At 42.9% G+C, this 12,177-nt stretch overlaps 1 protein-coding gene across 1 annotated transcript in view; it reads left to right on the forward strand.

Moving 5' to 3' along the window:
• The first annotated feature begins 758 nt into the window (after positions 1–758).
• LOC118325467 (leucine-rich repeat transmembrane neuronal protein 4-like) overlaps positions 759–12,177 on the forward strand; it is a 52,146-nt gene continuing 40,727 nt past the window's right edge. Inside the window, exons 1-3 of the mRNA XM_035658174.1 lie at positions 759–839; positions 1,244–1,370; positions 1,955–3,495. Of these exons, the coding sequence (XP_035514067.1) occupies positions 759–839; positions 1,244–1,370; positions 1,955–3,495 (1,749 nt within the window). The remainder of the gene's footprint in view (positions 840–1,243; positions 1,371–1,954; positions 3,496–12,177) is intronic.

Below are 12,177 nucleotides of genomic sequence, written 5' to 3' on the forward strand. Positions count from 1 at the left end.
AGGCCTGTCATAGCCATCAGGAGGGTCTGTGGGACACCTCACACCTTCCCAGCCACCTTAACAATGTGGTTCAGGTGGTTTTTATCACATAAAGTATGTTACAGTCCTTCTGTTCCACTGCATTTTGGAGAAAAACTATGTACTTTTTACATTGTATATTTAATATAGTTACTTGCAGATTAAGATTTGTACAAAACGTGTAATGAATTTCTAAAATATGATGCATTCTGTATTAAAAGGCATAAATTAAAGAAAATAAATATCAGCTGCAGCATCCAAAATGCTCATTAATGCATCAGTAATAATATTCCGACAACATATTATTACATATATATATATATATATATATATATAATATATATCAACAGCTTATATATATCAACAGAACACAAAAGCTTTTGGGGGAACTCACTTGTTTATTTCTTTGTTTGTCAGTTAATGATATACATACACATCAATAACAGCCTCATTTTACACATAATCCAAGATGATAAAGATACAGAAAAATAAAAATACATGTCAAGAAATAGCATATTGTGAAGCTCCCCCTGGGTCCCCTGCAGAGCTAACTGTCTGTATAATGAGTTTCTTCTTGTCATGTGAGCCTGTAGTCAGAATTTAGGTCATAAAAGTGACAAACTTTATATATTTTTTTGCATTTAATCTCACAAACTGAACGTGTTGCATGAGATATATGTGCAGTTTGACTGGCAGTGGAGGAGCAGAGCATTTATATGCAGGCTCTGTTCATGAGGACAATGAAGTCTACTGGTGGTGTGGGCTGCGGAGAGTCACTCAGTGACCAGGAGAGGGCATCTCAAGTCCTGAAACCAGCACCAGTGAGCTCAGTATAATCCTCCACCAACATCATTCCTGTTGCTATACAACTGATTTATTCTTGATGCCACGGTCAACGGGTCTGATCCACAGCAGACTGCGCCTTTTCCCTCCGCTGTCCACAGCTGAATCCGGATACATCCAACTTGTCGGCTTTGGACCACAGTTTGGGGTTTTTTTTCCTCTCAAATTTCTGGACTTGGTCGGTTTTCCTGCGTCTTTTCTGCCACTTAACCCAGATTGAACAACTGTCGACTCGGTGTTTAAGATGTATTTTATAGCCTCCCAAAGACGCGCTCTGCTCACTGTCATCCTCCCGAGACTACAGGCTTGAGCGCGTCCATTCAAGGGCTTTGTAAGGTGGGAGAGAAATATGCATTATCAGGCTGATGTTGTGCGGTAACAGAGGCAGAGAGAGGTTGGTGCACACCTTCTGGAGCTACTCAAATCTCCGACAGGTGTGCGGCCGTGCGCAAAGCGGGTCTGGCTGCGGCGCAAAGTGCGTATATTCTCCGTGAAGACGGGCGTCCTGGGTGCGTGTCCAACTATTTGGACCAAACGCCGAGTGCGTCTAACATGTGGACCGGCAACAGAGAGCCCTGAAACATGAGGAGAAGCCGACACCGCGCAAATATGGGTAGGTACACTGTTCCGCAAGCTACTTGTGGTCTGCATTTCTGCGCAAAGTCTTTAGTGGTTTGCCTTTATTTCACTTAAAGCTGATGTTGCTGGTGTCTTCGCCCCCCCTGTGGTTTATGAGTGATGACTGCAGGCTTCAGGATCTGAAGATGTTTTTTTCTCTCTCAACAACTATTTGACGGATAATGCCTGATGCATGTAGTGATCAATCACCTTTCCAGTGTCTCAAGAACATGACTTTGACTGTGATAATGAATGTAAGTGTGTGATAGATGTGCCATGACCACAGGGATGTAAATGAAGTAGGCTGCGAACAACCTCCTGTGTTGACAAATGCATCAGAACAGTGTGGGTGACACTGTTTGGTTCCCGATTCAGTTTCATTTCTGTTATTATTTATTCTGCTGTACACTGTGTGTATTTGTCTTCATTTCTACATGTTTTATGCTCTTAAGTCTTCACTTTTCTGTGTCTGCAGGACTTCTCGTGCTTTTCAGATGGCTTGTGTTCACAGTGGTGGTGCCCGTCTGGCTGCTTGCTGCTCCGAGCGGCATCCGTGAGCGTCCCTGCCCCCAGAGCTGTAGATGTGATGGGAAAATAATATACTGCGAATCCAATGCCTTCCGCGATGTGCCAAGCAATGTGTCTGTAGGCACGCAGGGCCTCTCCCTGCGTTACAACAGCCTGGCCAACCTCAGAGCCCACCAGTTCGCAGGACTGAGTCAACTCGTGTGGCTCTACCTCGACCACAATTACATCAACGCCGTGGACGGCCAGGCTTTCCACGGGATACGGCGGCTCAAAGAACTGATCCTCAGCTCCAATAAGATCACACAGCTGAAAAACAATACTTTCCACGATGTTCCCAATCTGCGTAATCTTGACCTTTCCTACAATAAGCTGCAGTTTCTCCAGCCGAATCAGTTCCTGGGTCTACGGAAACTCCTCAGTTTACACTTGAGGTCAAACTCCTTGAAAACAGTCCCAATGCGAGTTTTCCTCGACTGTCGCAACCTGGAGTTTCTCGATATTGGCTACAACAGGCTACGGAGCCTCACACGTAACGCCTTTGCGGGACTCCTAAAGCTTATCGAGCTTCACCTGGAGCACAACCAGTTCTCAAAGATAAACTTTGCTCATTTCCCCCGTCTGACCAACCTGAGGGCGCTCTATCTGCAGTGGAACCGTATCAAACTGCTGACCCAGGGCCTGCCGTGGATGTGGACTTCCTTGCAAAAGCTGGACCTCTCGGGAAATGAGCTCCAGGTGCTGGACCCGAGTACCTTTCAATGCCTCCCCAACCTGCAGACTCTTAACCTGGACTCCAACAAGCTCAGCAATGTGTCCCAGCAGACGGTGGAGGCTTGGATCTCCCTCACCACCATCAGTCTGGCAGGTAATCTGTGGTTCTGTAACCCCAACATATGTCCCCTGGTGGCCTGGCTGCAGGCCTTTAAGGGCAACAAGGAGTCCACTATGATTTGTGCCGGCCCAAAGGAGGCACAAGGAGAGAAGGTGACTGATGTGGTGGAGACTTATAACATCTGTAGAGCAACACCCACCCCCATCCCCTCAACGACATCGCCCCTCACTCCCGTGTTTCATCCCGAGCTGCAGCCTCTTCCCACACAGCCCGTGGTGGATAAGAAGCTAATCTGGAACAGGACAGTCTCCCCTACTCCTTCCGAGGCCTCCCCCACCATCCCCCTGCCCGACACTGAGTATGTGTCCTTCCACAAGATCATAGCCGGTAGCGTGGCCCTCCTCTTATCTGTGGCTATAATTCTACTGGTTATCTACGTCTCATGGAAGCGCTATCCCAGCAGCATCAAGCAGCTTCAGCAGCGCTCGGCGGTTAAAAAACGTCAGAAAAAGGCACGGGAGACTGAGCGCTCCCTTAATTCACCACTGCAAGAGTACTATGTGGACTACAAGCCTTCACACTCAGAGACTATGGATGTGCTGGTTAATGGGACAGGACCTTACACATACACCATCTCAGGCTCCAGGGAATGCGAGGTATGACCGTTGCCCTCCAAAAATCCATTTCCACTGCGAGGCATGAGAGGTAAATTTTCTAACAATCTGCGGAGAAAAATACTTTGTGTTTTTTTCTCCTCTGCTCTTGTCTGTTCTGGGATAAGGAAGTAAAGGTCGGTGCATGGTGACTTGTTCTGCAATATGCTGGGTTTGTTCAGTTCCATATGATTACCCAGCTGTTGTCCTGAATCATGCAGTTTTATTGCTAAAATATGATTCCCATTAGCCGAAACTGCAGTGGCAGCTCCCTTTTCCCAGATAACTTGCATACAGTAAGATGCACGATAAACAAAGTGGGGGCTCATCTTTCATCCCTGACATAAAAGAGCTCATTCGATGAATCTGTGTATTAACAGCCAGTCTGTTATTTATTCACAAATGGCTTGCTGTCCAGAACAGGATGATAAAAATGTATTGGATCAAGTCACTGTGCAGGTGGTCCTCTCCTATCCTGTGCGTTTGCTACAACAGCTGTAGTGGCAAACACACCAGTCGTGTGAGTTTTCATATTTGTTTGTTGCTGTTATCAATGTTAATATTTGCACTCACACCAGCTGATCATATATCCCGTTCTCCCTTTTCTGCCTCTAGCAATCGTGTACTTAAGATTTTACTCATTTGTTTTTTAAAATCTTAAAGTTCAAACAGTCACCGCAGGCTGGAGAACACTAAAGGCCTGCAGCCATATAAAAGATAAATTACGTTTTTGGGCTCAATTTCTGTCTGGCTTTTGTGTACTGCTGCAGTAACAAACTGCATTATGCTCACTGTAAAACCCAACAGCATATCTTATTAAAACAAGTAAGTTGACACAACTTAATCCTCTAAAAAGTGTTCAATCACACATTGCCATTAAACTTTTTTCAGTTTATTTAAATCATCAGATTTAAACATCAAATATGCATTCAGATAATTCTTAATGGTCCCCCAAAGTGTAAAGTCACCTAAAGATAAGCAGGTCTTTGTTAACAACTTAATTACAGCAGTAACAATTGGATTAATTGCCTACCATTTTGATAATTGATTAATTGTAAATGCTTTGACAGGTAATGTCATAATTTGCTTTAGTGGAGGACTTAATTCAACTTAAGTGGTAATATTACCATAAATTCTGTACTGAGTAATGCTGCATACTGTAACACATCAATTAAAAGCAGGGTCCTAATTAGAAGCAGGGTCTACTTTACTAGCCTGTTGTGGCTCCATGTTTTTACAAATAAAAGCAGGTATCAATTATTTAATATACATTCTTTGGATGTATAAAATCTCTTAAAGCTTGAGTGAGTTTTAAGCTGCTTAGATTACCTACACAAATATAAATGTTTAAACTTCTGTCTCCACAATTCAATCTGTGAATGTCACAAAAAACCACGAGCACCAAAGTATCAAATGATCAAATTAATAATTTGTCATTAATATGTGATTCAAAAGCCTGCGTTTTAGTAAGTAATATTCATACTGGTTTAAATAAACAATCTGATATTTCCAAAAAGGAATGAAAGAGTTCAGTGATTGAAATGGTTTTTGAGCTATAAACTGAATTATATGACTATACTGCCATGAAACACGTCGTTGCTGCTTTTAAAATTGACATTATTAACAAATGTATTAAAATCTGTTCCCCCACAGACACACACACACACACACCAGAGAGTTGGCCTCTCTGAGCCATTAGCTTAGCTCCAACATGGGTACCACACAGAAGCTTCTATAGACGCCCATGAATGTGCTTCTAGTGACTGTAAAAGCTCCAGTGGACTCTCCCACTGCTGTGGTCAGTCTGTCAATCACTGCGATCGAGTCACTGTCCTTTGCAGGTCTTTGATGTATTTTAATGGAGGGAGCTAGCAGGACAGAAGGGTGTAGTTACACTTTCATGGAAGTTTTACAGAGTGTAATATATTTACTACTTTTAAGTTCAGTTAACTGAATAGAATTGGTACCATTAGCTTAATTTATCAAGTTACAATAAATACTTGTTACATGTACTCAAATTGAATATTTCTTTCATTTATTTTTAAATTGTTTGAGGTAACCGTTTGCCTTATTAACTCCCAACAGTTTGAGTTGAGCTGACTCATCAGGTTTTACAGTGTATTATCTCTATTGGTCTTCAAGAAGTGAAACTTTCAAAAGAGTTTAAATTCCTTCACACGCCTGAGTCTGACCCGCTGTACGGCGCAGAGGGATTGAGACAGAAGGACTAATCAGTTTGCTCATGCTTGATTAGGCAGATTTTTTTGGTGCCTTTTTTTCCTCCTTAATGCCATGCATCCATCTTCCTTTGTCCACCAGCTTTTTTCCCCCCATTTGGCAGTATGGTTAAGTGTGATTAACAGGACATGTTGTTGTCGTGTCACAGGAAACTTAGCTGCACCTTTTGTCGGACTGAGCAGACATGCAGCGAAGTACAGGAGACATCTTTCTTCTCCATTGTGCCTGTCAGCTCAGCTCAGAGACAAAGTTTTATCTCAAACTGCCACACAGCTCATTTCCTATATTCCACGTGGAGCCTATAAATCATTCTATAAGTTTTAAGTCAGTGGATTGTGCTGCAGCGCCGCTCACACTCTTGCTGTGTCCTTTCACTGGAGTCACCGGAGAGGCCGGCGCAAATACGTTTCATTGTTTTCAGTAATGTCACTTGCCACGATGGTACACAGGTAGCTAAATCAGCCCTTTGTCAGATTATCTGCGGCAGAGCATTTCTCAAACGCGAGAGAAGCTTGAGGTGAGATGGTCGGCTTATCAATCTTGTAGCTTTCATGTGAGAATGTGGCATGGGAGCATTAAATGGCAGACCTAATGGGGCTTCTGCTAGCTAGAATAACTAATAGCCCATCAGAGGTAAGGAACCGAGACTTCCCTCAGCTTTGTTATTCCATGCCCTCTAAAGCTCAAGGGAGCAGCCTCAGTAGTTAAAAATGTGATGGGATTTTTTTTTTCCTCTGTGTGTGTGTTGACACTTTGAACAGCCGGATTTTTCTGCATGTTTAATCGGCTGCGTTATTCAATCTGATACAGTATCGTGTTTATTAGTAACTTGTGTCAGGATTGATTGTAGGTTGCAGTACAAGAAGCCCATGCTGTGCAGCCATGGTGTGTAGCACCGTTTGCATCACAATACAGGCAATGCAGCACAATCTCCCCTGATATATGAGGAGGCATTTCAGTTTTATTGAATGGCACACAGTGGAGAGTGTCAGGAAAGAGATGTATCCGCTCCGGGGTTCAAACCCACAGCCAGAGGCATACTGTAAGTGTCCCAACCCAGTGAGCCCCCTGCACATTATTTTAGCTACCCCAGATAGCGAGCACTTAAGCTATTAGCTGCTTTTTCAATTAGGAGAAAGAGCTTTGTAATTGAAGCCTGTTATCTTCTGCACATGCCCAGACTTGGAGTAAATTTGTTTCTATAGATTTCCTCCAGCACAGCTCAGCAGGTCGGCTCCGACGCTGCAAACCGACCTGGGCGAGTGTGAATGCTTTGAACTGCGCGGTTCCACGCTCTTCCTGTGGCACATTATTAAGAAAAGGCCCTCTCTCCATCGTATGCCATCCACTTCTGTGCTCACAGTGCAGCTGCAGCTGTTGCTGTCCACCCACAGATCATCCCCCCCTGCAAAGTTAGTTCAGAAAAAAAAGGTGAAAAATCCCACCTTCACAGCCAAAGGCGATTCTTGTACTTGGGCAGAATTTACAAGCATTAATAAGGTGGAGGAGATCCTGCTCGCAGATAATTAAAGTGGGCTGTGAGCGGGCAGATGAAGTGAGGAGAAGGGAAGGTGTGCCACTGCTGGTGCATCTAATTGACTGATACAAATGCTTGTCCAAAAGACTAGACTAAAAATAATTACAATTTTCAACTAAACTCATTTTTCAAGCTGACAGGGTCAGAAGCGTTGTAATGTTAACACTCTGATGAGCAACCTAGTTTTTAAAGTAACAATTTAGGCCAGCACCAGCCTTAATCATGTAGTAAGTTGTTTTCATTTTCTCTGCACTCGCACTCAGAAATGTGGCACCCTGTGCGCCCCTCCTGGTTATATTAAAAACTAATGGCTCCTATGGATCCAATCAGTGTTTGTCTGGGACGAAGTCCTGCAGCTGTGGGCACATTTTATTCAACAAACATTTGTTTAATTTTTAGGCTCCAGAATATGAGCTCCGTTTTTAAAATGTCAGGAATGAGAAATAAAGATGAGGAGTGATGAAAATACACTGCCCCGGACTGCCAGTGTGGCAGTTTGCATTTCATCTGTGCGTAAATGCACAGAAGGCAAGTTTCCAATATGTGAAGTCTTCAATATTTGCTGTTCACTTGCCAAGGAAAGGTTAGCCACATGAGTAAAGTAGCCTCTAAAAAAAGATGTCTTTTTTTTAACACGTTAATATGTATGCTGTGGGGCAGCACGAGGGCTGCACAAAATGGTAAAAACAGCATATTGCGATTATTTTTACAGATATTATTATAGGATTAAATTTAATGGGAATGATCATTTCATTTTTACTGGGAAAAAAAACTAAACTAAATCATGATGATATGACATTTGTTTGGATTTGTGCCCAACAGACATGTTTGCTTAAAGGACCAGTGTGTAGGATTTAGTGGCATCTAGCGGTAAAGTTGCATATTCCAACTAACTACTGGCTTCTTTATTTGATGAACTGGGAATGAGAACGTTGTGTAGGAGAAACTATGGTGGCTGTGAAAAACACAGAAGGTTTGGTTTGTCTATTCTGGGCTACTGTAGAAACATGGCGGAATCCGCCACCGCTTCCTCTGCAGATAAAAACGTCTCATTCTAAGGTAACGAAAACACAAAGATTCCTATAGTCAGGTGACTATACATTAATGAAAACACAACATATGAATATTGACATATGTTGACTAACAATAGATCGTCCTAAATGTTACACAAAATAATCTGGAGGTCAAGAGTTCATCAGTGCAGCACAACAGTACCTCATTATTACGCTGTTTTGCCCGACATTTGATTATCAAGCAAAGTCCCAGACAGCACACATTTAGGATAAGACAACTACAGTTGTGTGATTGGACGTATATATCGGCTGTCCATTGTTAGCGGCTGCTTTGCATTGCAGCTCTGCTGTGGCTCAGAGGAAAAGTGGGTCGTCCACTAATCGGAAGTTTGTTGGTTCGATCCCTGTCTCCTCATGCCACATGTCAAAGTATCCTTGAGCAAGATGCTGAACCCCTAATTGCTCCCGATGCTGTGCATCGGTGTGTGAATGAATCCGTAGTTTCCGTTCGATGGACTTTGCCATCACTGCGTGAATGTGTGTGAAAGGGTGAATGTGGCACGTAGCACTTTGAGTGGTTGGAAGACTAGAAAGGCTCTAGATAGGGCCTTTAGCTTTTTTTTGCGGGTTTCGCAGCCACCGCAGTTTCTCCTACTTGCTTCACAGCCCGTTCTCATTCACAGGTTGTCAAATAAAGATGCTGTGTTCAGTTCGTTGCAACTTCACAGCTAAATAACACTAAATCCACACTGGTCCTTTAAGATTAGGGAATTATCATCGTCATGATTAAAAGAAACTAACTTTGACTGTCTACAAATAGTCCCTGGTGTTAAAGACCTCCTCCCAATGTAGACACTGTGGCTCTACAATAACTTCACCTGACTTTCTCCTTTGCTCCCTTCATAACTCCTACAACCACTTGCGGGCACTGTCGCTTAAATATAAACTGATGGACAGATGTGAAAACAACTGATGCTGTCATTCTTCTTGAGAGGACAGTCTCTTTTCCTCTGCCTCCACTTCTGGGAACAGTGTCAGTATGACTTTTCATACCATAAAAACTCCAAGTCTTACAACAGAAATCTAAAGATATTGGGAAGAAAACCTCTTTTTTCATGTTAAATTGTATCTGTATTGTGTATTTCATAGAGCATATAATTCCAAAACAAATACTGCAGTAGTATGTGAACCTTATATTCGGTTATAAAGCTCACAGCCGATCAGCAGGGCCCATTCTACAGTCTGTCAATGCATGAGGCCCCTGTGGCTGTTGTGAGCTGTAATATGAGTTGTTTCTCCGACTTATGAGGCTGATTTGTTTATTGTTTTATAGAGAGCTACCTCTCTCCCTCTGCTGAGATCATTTGAAGCCATGGAATCATTTTGAACTTGCGCTGAAACCTAAGCTCCTGCTGCCAGACATTATTCATTAATAACAGCAGGCTCCTGATGACATCAGCAACGCCCAGAGGAAAAGAGCTCTGTCATAAACATTAAAGATGGCTGACACCTGTCTGCGGCCACATTAGCAGCGTGTGTATGAGAGGCTTATCCCTCTGTTACCTGCTGCTCCAGGTGAGTCTGAAAGACGTTTGTCATCAGCTGGCACCGATACGCAGACTGGTGGTTTATACCATGTGAGCTGAAATTATGTTTTTCGTGTATTCCCTGGCAACCAGGTACACATTTAAAACACAAACTGATGCTGAAATATGAAAGCACCCATAATGATGCATGGCTGAAGTTGAAAGAGATCAGAACCTACAGTATAGTACTTTTCTATACAGTAGACTTGATGTTAACTGGGGCAAGAAATTTTGTCCTAAATTGTATCTAAATAAAACAAGGGGGAAAACATGCAAACAAAGAATGTTCAACATTAAAGTATCGTTCTTTTGAGACACTGGTGGCAACCTGCTGTCTCTTTTCGGAATACTGATCAACGCCTGAGCTGGACCAAAAAAGGTGCCAAAACTCCAGTCTTTTTTTCAGTGCAGGAATATTCAAATACACTAGGTGAAAATGACATATTTGTACCACATGCAAAAAACTGCATGTTTTTTGTGCAAAACTGCATGAGATTGGCATAACCCATATCTTGAGGTCTGAGGTCAAGCCCCGCCTTTTGTTCCACCAGTAAGGAACTAACAGCCACTTACTCCTGGTGAGTAACAGCCCATTTCCTCATAGCAGGTAAGTGGGGTAATCCAAACATTTGTTTCTGACACAATATAGCACCTGTCATAAATATGGATGAATGTCCCTTTAAATTTTAGCAATGAATCAAATGATTGTGTGTCATATGAAAAGTGTCACTCACGGTGATATAGCCAAAGGGAATTGTCGTCACCTCTGCAGTTCCCCTCAACTCTATAGATTTTTGCCCTCAAACCCCACTCATACCAGGAGGTCACGTGGGACCCAGCTCAGGATGGCAGCATAGACAGCTAGCTCCCGATCGAAACTCGATAAAAAGCCCCGAACTCGGTTATTAAAACGAGTTTTAACGTTTTGGCTCTGAACATGGAAAGGGGAGGAAAATCAAGAGGACGAAAAAGTACCAAAAACCCAGTTAAACAACCCGAATTGCCCGATGACGGAGGAGACATGTCGGACACGGGGGAAGAAGACGAAAGCATGGAGACCGGAACTGTTGAAATGCTACGTGCAGGTCTGAAAGACATCGTTAAAGAAATCAACAACTTCAAAACGGAGATGAAAAACGAGCTTGCCACACTCAAAGAGGAAAGGAAAAGAGCTTAAGGAAGAACTCAAGGATTTTAAGAGAGACATTAATCAAAAATCAAAATTACTCCTCCAAACACTGAAGCAACATAAAATATTACAAGAAAGATTGACCAACCAAGAGGGAAGAAACCGGCGAAACAACCTTCGGATTTTTGGCCTGGAAGAGGGAGCAGAGGGCAGCTCAACCACACAATTCATAAATCAGCTACTAAAAACCGAGCTCGCCTTGCCGGCAGAGATGGACCTACAAATACAACGCGCACACCGAGCTCTGGTACCAAAACCGGACTCCAGCAAACCCCCGAGATCTATCGTGGTAAACTTCCTCCAGTACACAACAAAAGAGACGGTACTGAGGCAAGCCTAGAAGAAAAGACCCCAACATAACAACCGGGCGCTTTTCTTGGATCACGACTATGCCACGGAAATAATTCAGAAAAGAAAGGAGTACGCGGGAAAAGTTTTAAAAGAGAGAGGAATCCGTTTCCAGACACCCATGGCCAGAATGAGGATACACTGGGACACCGGCCCGAAAACATACGAAACTGCGTGAGACTGCAAAAGACTTGAGCAAAAATGTAATATTCGGCTTTGAAATAAAAGTTATTTTGACAAAAGTGGTCCTGACTGAACATAAACTACAGAAATACCAAGGAATGGACAAATAAAGTATGTGACACTGAAGATAAATAGTCTAAGAGGTTGTATCTAAGTGGACCTGGGTGATTGGACTTAATAGTCTTCATTGTTAGGATTGATCAGACTCTGTATGTGTGAGCTATAATGAGACAGATGTTCAAGAGAATCTGGATAACAAGAATGGACCTCAATAAGGAGGGGCCCTCATATTTTATGGGATTTTCCCCTCAACCCACGGGGGAAACGTGGGGGGCAAGTGCCTACTGTTGTAATCTTAGTTTGATTTTTTTTACTGTTGAGTTGCTCAATGTTCTTTGGGCTGTTGTTTGTTCTCATGGCTGCAATAACGGTTCGAGGGAAGTGTATAACGCCATCTTCCAAAGCTATAAATGAACAGCATATCGTTAGTGTCGTTAAATGTGAATGGGTTGAACAATCCAATTAAAAGAAGTAAGGTAATATTGAAAATGAGAAAATTTAAGGCCCAAGTTATCTTCATGCAGGAAACAC

This window comes from Morone saxatilis, unplaced genomic scaffold (assembly GCF_004916995.1).
Source record: "Morone saxatilis isolate NCDOM2014 unplaced genomic scaffold, NCSU_SB_2.0 Contig16, whole genome shotgun sequence".
In the NCBI taxonomy this organism is placed as follows: domain Eukaryota; kingdom Metazoa; phylum Chordata; class Actinopteri; family Moronidae; genus Morone; species Morone saxatilis.